A 19,134-nucleotide genomic window follows, 5' to 3' on the forward strand; every position below is an offset into this window, starting at 1 on the left:
ATGTATAAAAAGGTAAAAATTTATTGGGAAATGATTAATGACGAATTGAAAAAAGTGTTTAAAACTACTTTCCTAAAGAAACCAGAGTCTTTTTTGTTGGGGATAACCCAGATTGAAATTCCTAGGTGTCAGAAAAGGTTATTTATCTATGCAACAACTGTGGCCTGTGAGGTCCCAGCTAAAGAGGATTGGCAACTTAATTTGACAGAATATGCAGAACTTGCAGATTTAGCATATAGAATAAGAGAGCAAGAAGAACATTTATTGAATATATGGAAAATAACTGCATACAGCTGAAAATGCTGGCAGCATTAAGATAAATTCAACAGAGTAAATAATTTTTGATGGATGTAAAAGTGGAAAACTGTTTTGAATGGTTACAGTAAAATATGCAGGGATATGTAAAATGAACCATAGAAAGAGAAGGGAAGTCATTGGATATTTTAAAGTTTGCAAAATGTTTACGGTATTTGGAATTGAAAAATTGAAAATTTAATAAAAGTCATTATTTAAAAAAAGCCTTGGGATTTCCCCAAGCCTATTGATACCTGTCTCTTGTGCATGGGTATCAAGCAACAGCACTCACACCTGAACATAAGAAATAGAAAGATTTCTGTTACTACTACAATAGCCTCAGTCTCTTTCCCCTCATTTCTGTCATTTTGTGTTTCTCTCTTTACACCGTCTTACTGTTAAAGGCTTTTTAAAATTTTACTCTGCAGCTCCCGCTGAGTAGGAAAGGGTCTGCGCATTATCAACCTCTCTTTCTCTCTCCAAATTGTATCTCAACACACATCAATTTTTCCTAGCCTTCTCCTCTTAATTTCTCTCTGTCTAGGTTAACAGCTTTATGGGCGAATGCTTTAATTTACTTCTGTTTCAAAGCCTTTGCACGATCATTATCTAGAGTTTATATATTATACCTTCACCATTATTCAGAGTACAGCTTACAGAAAAGCAGTCATGGAAAAATAAAGCTGTATTGTGTATCAAGGTGGTCTTTCCCTTCCCACATGACTAGTGACATTTTAAACCTTTGTCCTGACCGATTCAATTTTCTGTACGCTTTTCTCCTCTCCTTTCAAAGAATCTTCTGCCTGAAGTGTTACTGGTCAAGAGCTGTTTATAGAATTCTTTTTGAGACATCAAGGTAGCAAAATATTTGTTGGGAGAATAATGAAAACACAGAAACACTATGAATCCCTTTAAGAGCTTCTGTCCAGTTCTGCATAATAAACTGAAGAAATCGCAGCTAAAAGGAATCCCCAGTCCAGTCCAGGTGTAGATCTTTATCTGATCTTATTTTTCACAAATCACACCACAGAAAGCAAGAGAGTTGAAGAAATCCCCTTCAAAACAACCTGCCCATCCCTGCCGAAGGAGAAAGCCTGTTTTCCTGATGGATAAGCATGCAGAACGTGTTTGCACTGAGCTTAGAATTTTATATTAATAGAGCCAGAGACATACTTCAATGCTGAAATATATGTATATATAATCAGGACTGAGGGATCTTCATCAAAGTGAGAGCTGGTACAGCATAGTGGGCATATCATTCCTCCAAGGATCTCCAAGCAGCATACACCCCGCCCCTTTCATCTTTACACCCGCCCTGTGAGATAGGTGAGGCTGACTGTGCAAGTGACTGGCCCAAGGATACCCAGGGAGTTTCATGGCAGAGTGAGAAATTCATACTGGGTCTCCTCAGTATTAAGACCGACATTCTAACTGCAGCATCACACTGGCTCTGTATAAAAGTTCCCAGTTCTAATCTCAAAATGCGGAATAAGGGACAGGCCCTTAAGAAATTTCAGACAGCTCTCTGGCAGGTGGGGGGCAGAGCCGCTGGAAGGGATCCTGCCTGTCTTCAGATCACTCTGGTCGTTTACTGAAACCTTGTCTTCCAAAGCTCAGTCAGTAGGGTTCTCTGCAACTCTCCCAGCCTGACCTAGCCTTGGACAATCTTACCACTTTTCCAAGAGCAGAACAGGGAAGCTAGCACTACTGACCTACCCCAGGGGTGCCAACTTGAATAATCAATGGCATGACATGGCCCATGGACACCATTTGAATGGCATTGCCCATCAACTTGGTGGGGCGGCCCCCCTCAAATATTTTATGGGAGGGCGAAGGGACCTTGACCCCTAGGAGTTGGCTCCTGGGCAAACCTCATAGGGACGTTGTAAGTTTTGGAAGAGGATAATGTCTGCAAAGCGGTCTGAACCCTCTGCTGTACTAACAACAACAACAACGACAAAATCTTCAAAATGACTAAACTCACTCTGCCTGATGAAATGCTTGGCTTCAGAGTGGGTTTTTGAAATTTACATTTATATTAGCAACTAGGACTCCTTCTTTTCAGGTCTTTTGCCAAGTTATGGTTCAGTGAGCATTTATTTATACTGAATTCTGCCTAAAGAATGTGAAATGATGCCACTTTTTTCAACAACATTAAGAATCAGCCACAGGGGACAGTATATTAATAGAGCATCTTTACCTCTCCACGTGATCAACGTTGCCTGCTACACCAAGGCCTCCAATGGTATATATTTTCCCATCATACACCAGGCTGTTGTGCCGACACCTCGGGACTGTCATTCGGGAAACGAGATTCCAGTTATCGAGTAGTGACATGTAACACCAGACGTCGGAGAGTGTGACTCCAGACTCCATGCCACCTGCCCTCGGTATGTAGAAGGGGAAAAGAACCAGTGACTTGGCGGGAAAGCAGCTCTTGGAACCAATTACAGTACAAGCCAGTTGCAATGAAATATCTTCTTCCAAATGACACTTGACTAATTAAAATAAATCACCCTCAATTGCAAGCATCTGTTCAGATGATGCAGATTGGTGTCATTTATTCATGTATCCCAAAGGCTTTTATTTTTATTTTTAAAGGCTGTCATGATATCAGACTAGGCAGGACATTTGCATATGGGAATATGCCCAGGCGGCATTCATAAATAACCTGCAGTCTATTCAATTACACATCCAACTGGTATGAATTGACTAAGCAGCTAGCTAGGCGCTCTCTCGTTGGAAACAGCAAAGTGTCACACCACTTAGAAAAAAGGATGTACAGAGGGGCCCTTCTCAACACCCCTGATACTGACACAAAGTTCAATAAGCGAGAACTTCCTCGGAGAGTCGCATCCAGTGCTATAGTGTATGCAAGTAAAATTATGCTACTTATAGAACGTATTGTACAAATCAGTCGTCAAGGTGCTTGGAAAAAGGGGAAAGTGTCAAGCACTGTGTTAATGAACTCTGCCAGTGACAAGAGTTTGTTCATTTTCACCGGAACCAAGAAGAGGGTTGCAGTTCATTTTCAACAAGAGATTTCAAAGACGAACGAGAGCAAACCTCCTTGTAAGCAAATATGGTAAGTGTAGGTCAGGTATGCAACAGCTCCGTCAAACAGATTCGAGATGCAGAAACCTGTCATTTAGATCCAGCTCCCGCCAATGTTTTACAATGCGGTTGCAATAGCAAGGGGAAACTTTTCACATGCTTGACGGGGTGTTGAGCCTATCCTTTGCACGTTACAAGTGCCGAATGCACTGGGGAGGAAATCTGAACTGATGTGAAATGGAATGTGATAAAAGGAAGTCTCTCTTTTCCCAGCAAGCTGGCACATAATTCATCCTCGTTTGGCCTGTCACACAGCCTTCCAAATAGACAATGCCCTTCTCACCACTGCTCACCTGAGAGATAGACGTTGTCTCCAGCACTCACCACGCTGAAAAACTCCCTGTCATAGAAGGGCAGGCTGGCCAGGGGGTACCATTTGTTGCTCTGAGGGTTGAAGCACGTTACTGCTGTTAAGGCGCGTTGATTCATCCCGATCATTTGACGTCCTCCGACGAGGACTATTACTTCAGCCACACCTAGGATGTAAAATGAAATAGATGCATTTACGGTTTTATATGCCTGTAACTTGCCTTGCAGTTCATAACAATGAAGGGCAGGATGGATAGATACAATATTTCAAACACCCCCCCCCTCTTAAAAATAGGTTATTGCTAACATTAAAAGAAAAACAACAACAGTGATATTAAGGCTGTAATCCTATACCCAGTTTCCTGGGAGTAAGCCCCATTGAACTCAAGGGATTTACCTCTTGAGTATACATGTATAGGATTGTGCTGTAAATCAGCATAAGAGATCACCCTCAAGGCTAAAAGTTCTTTTTTATTTATTTAATAATCAATTTTTATGAAACGTTTTCAGCGTAAAATACAATAAAAGCCAAACTGAGCTAAATGAGAAAAATATTGCATTGTCTTTTCCTTTCTGTTTTCTTCTTTTTGCTCTTTTTATATTTTTTCTAAATGTTCTAAAGTACTATGCAATCGTTCCATTTTTCACCACCCCCAATGCAGATTTGAATAATTACTTCATATTTACTAATAATGCAACCCTATGCATAATAACTCTGTGTTGAATGGGTTCACTGCTTGGCAAGTGTGTTTAAGTGCCTTAAGGTGCAATTGTGGACCAGCTTGTTAGGGAGTGAGCTTCTGGGTCGGGATACATAGGTTTGAGTCTAAAGAAATGGAAAGTGTTCTGACAGGTATCTAAACCGTGCAAAACGATCTAGTGAACTTCTTTAGAGACCAATGTGACTTTAGATAGCACAGGAGCCAACTCCTAAGGACAAGGTCCCTTTGGGCCCCCAATAAAATATTTGAGGGGGCTCCCCCCCCCCAAGTTGAGGGGAATTCTGATTCAAATGGGTGGGTGGGTGCCACATCATGTGATTGATTATGCAGGCCAGGGGTTAACAAACAACAACAATTTATTTATATGCCACCCATCTGACTGGGCGTCCCCAGCCACTTTGGGCAGCTTCCAACAAATTAAAACACAGCAAGAATCATAGAAAGCAATTCTAGGGGGCTGTGGATGCTTAGGCACTCACAATAATATAACTGTGGGGGCTGGGCACTCACTAAGTCAATGAGAAAAGCCAGTAGGTAGCAGCGGTACTGCCTTCGAGAGAGAAGGAGTTTAGCTCCACCCTCTGCAGCCAGCCAGGGAAGCACCCTTTTCCACGGGAATGGGCTCAGACTCAAGAGACAGGGTCTCTCTGCCTCTGAGTCTGAGCCCCTCCCTGCGGAAAAGGATGCCTCACTGGCTGCGGAGAGGAGGAGGAAGAGGAGCCACGGCCGCCAACCTCCACAACGCAGACGTGTGACGTCACACGCACTTGCACATAACTACGTGCAGGTGTGTGTGTGTGTGACATCGCATGTTGGCCTGAGGGCAAGCTGGCATCCCTGGTAAGAATCAAACATTCCTGAGCTCACCTGCCTCCCCCCCCCCCATGTTTTATTCAAGTTGGTGCCCCTGATGCAGAGCCAGGTACAATTTGCCCAGTGGGGCACTGTCTCAGCAACAGTCTATTACTGAGAGGGTGAGGGGCAAGGCAGCAGCAACACTGGGACTGTGTGTTACACCACTACACCATTAGAAATGCTGGATTGGCTGTGCTGGTGCACTGCACGGCCCTGACCTCGTCCCCCCATCTTGTCTGCCCGCCTCCCAGTAAGCAGCAGTATAGCTATAGCTGCAGAATGCGGCAGGCCATTCTCATGCACAGCTAGGTTAAGGGTAAGAGGAGGACCAAAGCAGAATGTACTACCTACTGCAAAAATTGAAATAAAATAGAAAGTCAGAGCAACTGTCCAAAAAGACCAAATGTACTCTAATCAAGGACAAAGCATCTTCAGACATAAATCATTCATTGCACTGATTTCTTCAAACACTTTACTGGCTTTGGTTGCATGAAAGTCAAGACTTATGTCATTCCTCCAAGGGTTTCAAGATGGAAGCGTACATGGATTTCCTTTCAATGCATCCTCATGACAACAACCCTGCAAGGAGGATAAGGCTGCAAGAGAATGACTGGCCCAAGTTCATCCAGCCTTGTGACTGAATTGGGCAATTGGGGGTGGGGTGATAAAAATTATGTGGGTCTAATGGTTAACCTAACCCTAACCACTGTTTACAGTCTTTGTCCCATAGATGTCAGAAACTGGAAAAGCAGTTTTCTCTTGCGTTATATTTGCATATGTCTTATGAAAACATAAGGAGATTAGGAACATTTTCAAAAGATTCCCATACATCCTCTGGTAGGAAGATGTCTATGTACTATTATCCTCTATGCATTTAATCACTTTGTAAAGTTATATATATATATGAAAAAATGGCAGGAAAAACTCATCATCTATGCCAAATCTAATGTGATTGTAATGAACGACCTCAAGGGGGCATTGCAAATACTGCAATACTCACAAAGGATTTAAATACCTTTTGCAAGTACATTAACAGTTCCACATAACTGGACTTCGACCTACAAAAATAATCACTCCTTTCCCCTTATCCCTGGAAAATTACTTTTCTTTAATCAACAAGCTTCTGAAAATAGCATGCATTACACCTATAATTTTATCTGCAAACATTAAATAGGCACTTTTCAAAAATACTTTCGACCAATAAACCTATTAGCCAACCCCTGCTAAAGGGTTTGAGAGTGGGCAGTTATTGAAAATCCTATGTGTTTCATATTTCCCATATATTCCCTGATTAAACAGTGTCTCTACAAACTAAAAAGGATGCAACTCGACATATAATTTCCTGCCGTTCTGATTCTGCTAGGCAGGATGAAGCAACTTCGAAAAGGCGTTCTGTATTCCTTGCACATACAAATCTACCGTGCTATCTTCCAATTTAATAGGCGCACAGAAAAGTTTAGCATTGCTGTGGTAAAAACTGAGTTGTGTCTTCATATTCCCAAGAGAATAAGGCACGGCAACTGAAGCTATTCTCTTTTTACTGATTTATTTTCAGTATTTCTATCCTGCCTTTATATGAAAATATATTCAAGGCAGCAAACAGGTAAGGGGGGGGGGGATTAAAATAATATATTAAAAATGATAAATTTTCAATAACAGTAAAAACAGAGTTAAGGGGGTGTGGAACCAACAACTGCTATAGAAACACCAGCAGTCAGAAACCGGTTGAAAAAACAGTATCTGAAAATGCTGGCTGAAAGATACAAGTTTTAGTTGCTTGCTGAGAGGGGGAACTACTGCAAAGTGTTGAGCCATAATCTTCCTAACAGTGCATTTCTCTGAATGTCTACTCTCAGATGAATGTCTACTCACACTGTAAATCATTCAACAGACTGAAAAAAAATGATGGAGGAGAGGGCTATCGGCAGCTACTAGTCACAATGGCTATGCTCTGCCTGCATAGCTGAGTCACTCATTGATGAGTCTCTTAATCTTAGGCTTGCAGGATCGAGCCCCATGTTGGGCTAAAGATTCCTGCATTGCGGGTGATTGGACTAGATGACCCCCAGAGTCCTCTCCAACTCTACAGTTCTATGATTCTATTATACACATATTCACACAGAAATAAAACCTATTGAAAAACGAGGCTGCAATCCTATATACATTTATCTAGGAGTAAGTCCCCTTGAAGTCAATGTGGCTTCCATCTGTGTAAATAAACATGCCTAGGTTCAGTCTGTTGGGTATATTAAGCATAACAGCTGGTTGTTTTGTACATTAACCACTCCACGACCCTAACATGCACTTTATAGGTCTAGATATTATAAGCATTTCTATTAATTGGCTCAGCTGGTTAGCGCATGGTGCCAATAATGTCAAGGTTGCAGGTTTGATTCCCATATGGGACAACAGCATATTCCTGCACTGCGGGGAGTTGGACTAGATCAGTGGTGTCCAAACTTTTTTCAAAGAGGGCCAGATTTGAAGTGAAGGGCCGTGGGGGCCAACCAGAGGGCCAATCAAAGTTGTTGAGCTTTTTTTTAGGATTGAAGTTGTTGAGGGTTTTTAAGGATTTTACCCCCAGGAAATAAACTGCCACAGGGGCCTGATTAAACCGACGGGCAGGCTGGATTGGGCCCCCAAAATGAACTTGGGACATGACTGGACTAGATGATCCTCAGGGTCCCTTCCAACTCTACAGCCTGTGATTCCATGACCTCCTCTGGCCCCACTGTTGCCCTCCTCTCCCCCTGCTCACTCCCCTATTCATGCTACTCCTTCCTGCTCATCTATCTGTCTATCTGTCTATCATCTATCTATCTATCTATCTATCTATCTATCTATCTATCTATCTATCTATCATCTATCTATCTATATCATCTATCATCTCTATCATCTTTCTTTCCTTTTCTTTTTCTTCTCCTTTGCTTTGTGATAATGGCACAAGATAATATCACCAAGGCAGCTATCTGTAAACAAACATTAAACGCCCATAAAAATGGCAAAAGTAGTTTCTTTCCCAAATAGGTTTTATCTTAAACAAGCGCAAACGCAGTAAATAAAAAGTTCAATTGTGATATTCCAGTGGTTCAGTGCTTGGATGTTGTTCCGGTAATCTGACGTTTCCTCGCTAAAGAGCTTAGTCTTCAAGCTTTGTAGTAAATAATATACACGAGAAGATAGTATGCAAACGACTTAAAGCAGGGGGCATATCTGTCCCCATCTGCATGTTTCCATCAGGAGGAGCATAGGAAAGAGGACGAGGTCCCGCAGTTTGTTAAACCTCCTTCAGCTTGTTTGTGACTTCTCCAGCACTTTGGCTCTGAGAAAGGGCCACTTAAGTGCTCTTCTACAGAATGAGGTATGCTGGACAAGGTAGAGAACGTTTGCATCGCAACCACAGTTTGCCACAACAGCTTCTTAAGCAGCTATTATTTAGTGTTGACCTTTAAAGCCCTGAATGGCCTCAGCCCTTTCTCCACCTCCATCATCCAGCCCAGACACTGAGGTCCAGCTCTGAGGGCCTTCTGGCGGTTCCCTCACTACAATATGTGAAGCTACAGGGAATTGGGCAGAGGGCCTCCCATCAGACGTCAGATAAACAACTATTTGACTTTTAGAAGACGTCTAGAAGACATCCCCTGTTCAGGGAAGTTTTTAATGGGTTGATGTTCCATTGTGTTTTTAATATTTTGTTGGAAGCCGCCCAAAGTGGCTGAGGCAACCCAGTCAGATGGGCTGCATATGAATAACAAAATTACTATGACTTTTATAATTATTAGACAGCTTTCCTAACTGCAACAGCAATCAGAGGTGGTGGTGCAGGTATTGTCTTGGCCACCACCCTTGGAATGCCAGGCTCTGAGAAGAAATATGCTACTGGCTTTTCCTCAGAGGGTCCCAAATGAGGCAGGAAGGTGGAGACAGTTGGTTAGGCAGCAGTGTCTGCTCACCACTACCTGGGCCCAGCAGTTTGCAAATGGGCAGCAGGTCAGGCTGAAGAGAACCCCTCAGCCAGTGCCTGACATAGATGACCTCTGGCACCGGACCTGTATGTAAAGAATATATGGTCTTGTTTAAGACAAACTTAATATCTTCCATGATACAGGGGCTTTGAAAGGGGATCAATACCAACAATTGGTGTCTGACAAAGCAAACAAACACACACAGCTCCCCCCCCCCCAACTAATGGTGCTGAGCTGTTTTGAAAATATGGCCGATTTGTGAAAGAAAGCCAACTGCTGGTGACTTAACACCTGACTTGTGGTGATGAATGATCTCTCTCTCTGCCACAGGGAGAATCAGTGTCAGAGCCTGAAGAAGAACTGCAGGCTACCTGATTTCACAATCCGCAACTCGGGCTGTATCTTGGAAGTGCCACGGAGAGCGCGCGAAAAGGAAGTAATTTAATCTTGCAACCATATGAAGACCGTAAATAGTCCGCCTGACCTGTCCCTGTCCCGTCAATAACTGCAGGGGGAAAAAGAGAGAAAGATAGGCCCCAGAGTTTCAGCTCTGAAGCGAGCCGAGCTGTACCTGCTGATAACCTGGGTCGGGTTCTTGGAGTCTGCATCTCTTGTCGGGCGTGAGGCAGCATGTGATAACGCTTCGCTTCATTCACTAGATCCCGGCAGGCCTCTGAAGACTTTATCAACTCCTCATTGTCAACAACGTTTAGCAGATAACTGGGATGGATGAAGGGTAGGCGGACCACTGCCAGCAACTCAGGAGCATACTGCAAAAGCAAATGTAACAACTACTTTACACAACTGGGTTGTCAAGGACTCTTCGCTGCTTTCCCCCCTCCTTCGCCCTGTTTGGGACAAGGTGACATTCAAACTGACCCCACCTTCAACTTTTGTAAAAATGCATTTTCCGTGGCTCCCCCTTCTCAAAAGGCAATTTGGAGTCAGTTGAAGACAACCCTTTTTTTCTCTCCAATGAATCTTTCTATCTACCTCTCTGCTTCACTACCATCAAAGTCTTTTTAGGTCTCACAGTGGAAAAATAATCTTCAAAAGATAGCAGCTCTTGTTCTACACTCCCGCACACATATATTTCAAACTAAAAACGGATGGTGAATTTATGCTGAATTTATACCCCTTACACAGAGGAGACCTGCTGTAATCTTTCCAGTTTCCTCTGTTAACCTTGAAATTTAAGACCGGCTGCTTGGTTTCAAACAAATTGCTATTCTAGTGGCATTTTAAATGTCAAAAAAGTTTATGTTTATAGAAAGTCTAAGGTGAATGGTTGAATGATGACATTGGTTTTGATAAAGCATGGGTTTTTGTTCACTGGCAAAACAAATATGTTCTTCCAGGTTTCACTAGAAGTCAAACTCCAGGAGCTAATAATCAAATGCAGATGGCATATCTCCATCTTTCTGCATAAATAAAATAAACTTTATAGTGCAAAGGACATTTAAATGGCTGAAAACATCCATCACCAGCCAAGGCTTAACAGAAAGCAAAAGCACAACAGAGAGAAAATTGCACGTTATAAAATGAAGAATTCATGGAATGATTTATTTTTCTAACTGTTCATTCTCCTAAATATCACATACTGCCTCGGAGCAAAACGCGCACAGCATTTGGTGAATGTGCTGGCAGACAGAGCACAGGAAGAAAAAGGAGATTGGTACAAAAGAGGAAAGATGATTAAGAACAGTCAAGGATGTCGCTAGGACAATGCACTGATGCACTGGAAACAGACATTTCTTTAAGGACCCCAGAGCTGCCAAACGAGCACCTGTGATCTTTAGGCAACTGGGAACATTCGGTATAATTCATAACTCCTTCCTTAGATAATTGTTCACCCTTAGAGAGAGGTTGACTTTAATGGAGAAAGGATGATAATGACTGAGAGTTGAAGAAGCTGAAAGATTTGTGAGGAGTGCAAATTAGTACCACACCTAATGCCCCAAACATGCATAATTCCAGTTTTCTAGACAGTGATTTAAAAATTGGATTCATAAGAAGTGTTCTGCAAATATGTGGTTAGTAGCTGCCACCATCATTGATCAAGTAATTCCAAAAATAATTTGAATTCCCTCCCCGCAATAGGACATTAACCTCTCCATTTCCAGAGCTCCAATGGTCTGATTACAAACTATATTACTACAAGTAATAATAGGCTCGGTGAGACAGAAAGAAGATAGTTGGATACCTTTTTTAAAAAAACAAAACAAAAACCCAAATAAATCCTGTTTGTTTAACAAACTGGCTGAGATGGAAATAAGAAGGGATTTTAAATGCTGCTTCTCAGGTTTTGCACCAAGCTAACACCCAAGTACTGAAACCTCTGAAAACTCACTTATTTAATTATTTGCCTACTCTAACTAATAACACAAAAAGGATCCATAGGACAGAATAGGCAAACAAGAGACCTATGCAAGCTTCTAGTGCCTCACTTGCCATCTTGCCACTGTAGCTGGAAAGACTTGCTGGGATTCCGATATTAAAATTCCCTGCCTTTTCAGAAGCAGGAAATGTTGCACCACAAAAAGCAAAATAAGGACCCGATTCTGCATGGAGTTACTTCCTAAAGGTATACAGTAGTCATGGCTTAAGTAACATGGAACATTCTTACACAAGTGGGGGCACATAACTGCGCCTGCACCATTTCATATTGGAGCTTTGCATGTTAAAATACCCAAAGTCAGTTAGTCATGGTGTCAGACTAGGATCCGGAAAACCATGATTCAGATCCCCACTCAGCCCTGAAGCTCACTGGATGACCTTAAGCCTTTCTGCACTTATCATTTATAATGATACAGCTGCTGTTTGAGCCAACATTTAGGAGTGAATCAGTAGCTGATGGTCTCTGCATCATGCAGAAGGAACAGCTCAACTGCGGTTACAAAAGAGGGACAAGGTATGGGCCCATAGTTCCCTGATTTGTAGGGCTCCAGAGACAGCATCTTTAAATCGTCTCACTACAACCTCTTCCAGGCTAATGGAACAAAGCCATCTTTCAATGACTGTTGCCGAAAGCCCACAAAGGATGTTCTCTGTCTCTTCTTCCAGTGTTAAAACAATATAGCCACATACTGCTTGGGATAAACTCTGGCAACAACTGCTGTAGCAATCAAGAAAACAGCTCACCCAACTTTGCTTAATTAGATTAGTGAGGAAAATTCATCCTGTTTCTCTTCCTTTGTGTGAGCTTCTGCCTCATTCCGATAATAATAATAATAATAATAATAGCAGGTGGTTCTGTTTCAGTGTCACTTGTTTGAAGCTAATGTCACAAGACTCTGATCTCCCTTGCTCCTGAGCAGACAGTTTCTAGCAGTGATTGATCAATCTCTTAAAAACAATCAATCAATCAAATCAATCACAAAGGTGTTTTAGAATATATAATAATCTCACTGCCCCTGAAAGACGACAAAGACTTCTCTCATATATATATGTTATGTGTGGCATTGTGTGTGTGTGTTTTCTCCTTTTGGCTAGCTCTTTTAACCAATAAGGTTGAGGACAAATTTCATTTGGCTTTACTGATTTAAATACATTCATACGAAGAAGGCATTTCATAGCTTATTTCTCTCCATACCTGACCTATGATTGCTTTTTTAGGGCTCAGCTGGCTTCAGTGGCTAGGAACCAGCTCTTGATGGTTCGGCAGCTATGAACCCTATTGGACCAAAATGACTTCATAATCTGCTAACTTCCAGATTGAATAATTGTGATGTGTTCTATGTGGGGCTGCCCTTTAAAACAGATTACTGACTAGGGTTTTCCTTTAGTCCTCATATAACCTGTTTTTAAACAGCTGAGGTGTATAATTTTAGGACCCATCTTATTTCTGTGATTGTTGTATTAAATTGTTTCTAGCATTGTGTTTTAATTGTAACCCGCCACAGGACTTTAGGATGAAAGGTGGGTAAATACTACTACTAGTAGTGCTATTACTACCTACTTTTTGTTAGCTATGTATTAAATATCTTGTTAGCATAATTCTTCTTACTGAAACCTGGAGTGAGCACTGTTTAGCATTTCAGCCTCCTTGCCATCTGCCACTACTTGACCATCACTCTCTTTTGTTCTTTCCTACGAGAGCTAAGTTTAACATGATTTCCTTTACTTCCCTCTTCTTCTTCTTTTTAAAAAAACATATTTTATTGAAAGTTTTCAGTGAGAAAAGAAAGGGAAGGAAGAGAAAGGGAAAATCAAAACAACCAAACTGAAACCGTGATGCAATTTTCAAGAGGGAATTTTGTAATATTCCAAAGAGCCTCCATTTTTATGTACTTAAGAAATCAACACGTCTAATTCTATATTTCATTGGTTATCTATATGGAGGTTGAGACTAGGTGTTTAGGGACCTGCAAACAATTAGGTTGTGTGCTACACCAAAATTATGCTTCAGCTTCTTCAAAGTTCATACTAAAATAGGGCATTGTTTTGAGGAATCAAACTAATAATAATAATAATAATGATGATGATGATGATGATGATGCCCCACTCATCTGGCTGGGATTCTTTGAAACAAAGAAGAAATGCTATTTCATGAGTACTAGCAGGTAAAGTTCCAACAAGCTCCATCATTCTAGACCAATGTGGAAGCAATCTAATTAATTTTTATTCATGACATCAAAGACCTTTTTTTACTCATTCTAAGATTCTTTTTCTTTGCATTTCATAGCCCCTTTAGGCTGGAGATCAGTAAGCAGTTAAGCATTCTTAAATCAGCATGACTTCAAAAACAACAATCATGTGCCAAATTGTATCTTCAATGTAGATCTGTTCTTGGCAACAAGCTTCATGAACTATGTTTACAATGGGATACTATACTCATTTTTGCAGTGGAATAGAAAACCGAGACATGGGCATTTTGTCATGACCAGCTCAAGGTGCTATGACTGACTGGGAGATCTGAGCCCAAATAGTCTTCCAAATAGCATGCAATCTAACCATCAGTTGGGTTGTGCAACTTTTGTCCTTTTTTGTGCAACCCTTCTAGCCATCCAACTCCCTAATGCAGAGATTCCCAAACTGTGGTCCACTGTGTGTCAGTGGATTTGTGACTGAAGAGATTCATATTGATTTGCATTGTATTTTTATTGCTTCTTTTATTTCTTATATTGTACTTTATTGTATTGTAATCTAAATTCTATGGAATTCCAATTGTAATAAAGGTAACTTGCACCTTAAACAGGGGTTACTTTACTTTTTGCATCTTCAAATTTCCCATGCCTTAATATTACACTGGAAAGCTATTAAACTTTTTGACACTTTTGGCAGTTAATACCCTGAAAGGTCAAACTAATGTTTCCCTATTGTCTTAAATATCATCTCCCTCTCTCTTTTCTTTTCTACAGCTGCTATTATTCCATGCAAAAATGACCTTTGCTGCTGCGGAACTAAGCAAACATTAAGTAACAGTCAAAAAAGCAGAAGCTAAATTGCATAAAAAATTACATTTTTATGTTTTACGTGACTACTGGTTCAGTTGTTTAGGCATTATACAAGGAGGCAGTTAACAAAAATTAAACTATGCTAGGGATACGGATAATCATAGAGATAAAGAAAACAAAAATACTATACACTTAAAAGATTACTCTGACCATTCCTATGGAATTCAAATCCGTCCAAAACATTTGAAAACTGAAAACTCAATACGGAAGCCTCAATACAGAAAACTGAATGCGGAAAACTCAAACCGGAAGGCGCCTCGGAAATTTGACTTCTGAGGAATGTTCGAAAATGGAAGCATTTACTTCCGGGTTTAGGTCGTTCGAGTTCCGAAACGTTAGTCAACGGAGATGTTCGAAAACCGAGGTAGCACTGTATGTAGATGCTGGCCCTAATCCCTGTTTGCACTGCTGAACGGAGACAGCTTTCCAACAGAAGCTGTATATTATCTAGATAACTTTCCCTAAGACTTTCTTCCCTGGTTTGAAATGGATAAATTAATAGGACATGAAGAAATGAAGCCACCTAGGTATACCTGGCTCTGGTGCCAGCTGTGGATTTCAGCACCAACTCAGTAAGCCCTGCCCATAGATGCCACCTGTTTCAAATAAACCTTTCCATATGATTGTGTATTAGGGAAGGACCAAGTAAAACATCTGTTCTCTATTTATACACTCATCCTCAACTTTATTTACTATTTATTGGCCTCCAGAATGGTTTCTCAAAATCAAGAGATTATCTCACACCAACTTCGGTGATATCACAGTTTGAAGCGATATAACACAATGAGATGAATAGCTGGCATCAAGTCATGTTTGCCTCACCTGGCCTTAAGGAGATATCACTGAAAAGAGTTGTGCGTATAAATCTTAGGCATAACTGCAACATCCTGTTCAAATGAAGCTATAAGATGGCTTGTTAGTAGCAGCACAGATGACTAAATACAGCATTTATATGGAAGGAGCTGCTTTCCTGCTATTCTGTTCTCCAGGCTCTGCCTATGGCAGAACATTCATTTATATTTCTGGTACTAACTTGATGGGGAAAGGATTTTATTTTTGCATTATTATCATTAATACAAAAAAGAAGCCTTCATTCACTATGCTGTGGAGGATATCATCATCATCATTATACCCTCCCAACTTTTCTCTGATGAAAATAGAGATGTCCTATATAATAATAAATAAATAAATTATTATTATTATTATTATTATTATTAATAACAATAATAATACTTCTTCTTTGGCAATCACTTGTAGCCGAGTAAGATTGTCTTCCATAAACACGGTTTTAACAACGAGTCCGTAAGTGACTGTGGAGGCCAATTCTGGATCTTCACGTCCTTCCACAGTGCATAGCTGTCAACTTTTCCCTTTTCTTGCGAGGAATCCTATTCGGAATAAGGGAATTTCCCTTTTAAAAAGGGACAGCTATGCCACAGTGGGGACATTGGTTTCTGGGCGGGAGCTGTTCACAGTGTGGATTTGCCAAGCATGCCTTCCTCCTAACACATTTCTCCCTTGCATCCTGAGTTCGAGTGTCTTCAAAGCCCATGACATCATAATAACGCCCCACCCATCTGACTGGGCTGCCCCTGCCACTCTGGGCAGCTTTTTAAACATTAAAAACTTCCCTATACAGGACTGTCTTCTGAAGGCTTTATCTCATTGGCTCGGGGGTCACATAACTCTATACTCTCCAATGTTTTTCCAATGAAAATAGAGATGTCCTAGACAAAAGTGGGACATTCTGGGGTCAAATCAGAAACTGGGGCAGCTTCTGTAAATCCGGGACAGTCCCTGGAAAATAGGGATGCTTGGAAGGTCTGCATCATTGGTTTAAAAAAGAAGGAAGACCGAAACTTATTTTCCTTCTAAGCACGCAATACACAAATTAATTTCCATGCCCTGAAATTAAGCACAACATTATTCCTTCTGAAAAGATGAAGCAGAGAGCTAGGCCAAAGCTATCTGCATAGATAAGATATCAGGCCTGCACTGCTTTGACCTACTGAGCTGATAAAAAAAATCTTGATTTTGCTGCCTACCTCGGAAAAGGTAAAGACGGCCGTTTGTCACGCACCTGGCAGGTCACACTGCGTAGCTGCTGCAGTGCTGAATTTAGTGAATCACAAGCTAGGCAGGCCTGCTGTTGGTTAAATGTCTTCCGAAGGGCACCACACAATGGCAACGGTAATTTTGCAAGCACCCAGGGGAATGCATGAGGGCAATGTTGCAATCATCTTATATTTTTTTAAAAAAAGAACTTGTCTGGATTAGCTGGGGTGAGGGTACAATGGGTGAAAAAATAGATAGGCCAAATTCATTACGTGTTGTGAATGGAACTGGGTAAGGAATGAGTCTAGAGTAGGTGAAAGGGAAATCATAAAGTGGTTGAAGAGAAGGCCATTATTGCCTTCTCCACTTCCTGTGGCTACTCCATCAACTGGACCGAACCTTCCTTTCTTCCATGGCAGGCTATTTACGAAACAAACACACCTCACTAAAAAGTGTGTGGGGGGGGGAGGTAGTTCAAGACTTGTCTTCTTCGTTATCATTTTTTAAAGCATTATGGTGCTGATTAGAATTCTTACCTGCCGTTTACTCAAAGTTCTATAAGCAGGTGACATAAAATATAAAATAAATATAATAGATATACAATAAATATAAACAACTCCACAGTAGACTACTTGGCAGGACTCAAAAAAGCAAAGGGCAAGTGGTTAGGATTAAAACAACTTTCCACCCCACCATTTTTTCCTTTTTTGTTGTGTATTTGCGATTGAAGAAACAGGTGAGCAGAAGTAGAGTGTTTGTGATGGAGAGAGCGAGTTATTCTGGGATAAGGGGAATAATAGCACAGGGGGGAAAAGTTAGCTAAGAGAAACCTTGCCCTCCTTTCTTTCCTGAAGGCACTCAAACCAAATATTTAGACTGCTGCCTCTTTGAGGGACACCAAACCTACCCTGGGATAATGCAGGTTGTAAATAAAAGAAAATATCCTACCACACACACACACACACCCCACAAACCCCAAAGAACAGAAAATGTCTTTGGAACAAGGTTTTGGATATGTTGATTTGGCATCATACAGGATACCCTTGCTTCTATTTCTCTCATTAATATAAAATAGAAGCCCGTGTTTGGGGGGCAGTTGGGAAAATAAAATAAATAAGTAAAAACAAAATGAAATTGTCTAATTTTCAAGCACACCACCTACTCTGTGGCCATGTACTCGCCCTTCAAAATTAGGGTTAATTAACTCTCACAATTATTTTCAAAGTGGAGAGAACCCTCAAAAGACATAGGCCAGAATCCAGAAAACAGGTACACTTAAGATGATTTATTTTAGGGGATTAAATAGCCTCTCTCTGTTGGATGATGTTCCACACTCAGCAATTAAGGCAGCATTCCTGCCCAAATTATCTGTGGAATTAATTGGCTCCCAGTTATAAGTCACAAATATGCAAATGAATTCTGTATTCATCATGAGAAACTTTGAAAACACTGAATTGTATTTAACTAAGTCATCAGAGGATTTGGCTAACTTAAGTCTATTGATTTCAGTGGGACTCCTACAATTTGGTTGGATACAACCCATTATATCCATATGTAGTTGCGGTGGTGGAAATATGGAACTAATATTTGTAAGTTACCACTGTATTCCTCTACAAAAATATGATTTTTTTAGCATGACATGTCTATTTTATACTTTTTGTAAAGCTGTGCCACACACACACACTTTTGCAAAATATGCAGGTTGTGAAATAAATTTACCATTGCAGATGTGAAAAATACATCATTTTCTAGCAACTAAGTATTCCTATCAATTTCTACGCATCTGCTTCTGAAGACAAGTCTCCTGAATATTCAGTAGGTCTGAGATTATCCATTTCCCACCCCATCTCAGATCTGTAATGGTCGGAGAAGAAAAGCATAGACGTTTGCACTATATGTGGTGGTGGTGATGATTGGTGGGGGGCAACGGGAAGGAGAATTGTATGCACCAGGAAATGACTCCTAGACTGCAGTCCCATCTTTTCAACTCCAACTCGCATGGTGCAATTACTGCTGGCTCGTTCCTGACAACTTGAGAGCACCTTATGAAATCATGATTACAGCAATTCTTACAGGAGCTACATAAATATGGCAAACGTGGGGACAGTTTATGTTCCCATAATCCGTGGAAGTAGCTTTTCCATGAGTGTAGCTGGCATAAAAATGACTCAACTATACAGGTTGATTAACTTGGATCCCAACAATGGGTGTGATACTCCACTAGGTTGGGGTGCCAAAGAAAAGTCATATGAGTGACCCCAACCCACATGGCCAGAGCACTTAAGTATCAACCCAGCTGCAGAGGAGCAATTTACAGAAAAGCAGTGCCTGACAATCTGGTCCTTTCAAAAGACCATCAAATTC

The 19,134-nt window shown here is 41.0% G+C and overlaps 1 protein-coding gene across 2 annotated transcripts in view; it reads right to left on the reverse strand.

Moving 5' to 3' along the window:
- KLHL29 (kelch like family member 29) overlaps positions 1–19,134 on the reverse strand; it is a 414,714-nt gene that overhangs the window by 42,169 nt on the left and 353,411 nt on the right. For both annotated transcript variants that reach the window (XM_083431604.1, XM_083431605.1), the window contains exons 9-11: positions 9,831–10,029; positions 3,702–3,884; positions 2,495–2,675 (exon numbers count right to left, since the gene is read on the reverse strand). In XM_083431604.1, the coding sequence (XP_083287730.1) occupies positions 2,495–2,675; positions 3,702–3,884; positions 9,831–10,029 (563 nt within the window). The remainder of the gene's footprint in view (positions 1–2,494; positions 2,676–3,701; positions 3,885–9,830; positions 10,030–19,134) is intronic.

The sequence above is a fragment of the Podarcis tiliguerta genome (assembly GCF_965153285.1).
Source record: "Podarcis tiliguerta genome assembly, chromosome: 3".
Lineage (NCBI taxonomy): Eukaryota > Metazoa > Chordata > Lepidosauria > Squamata > Lacertidae > Podarcis > Podarcis tiliguerta.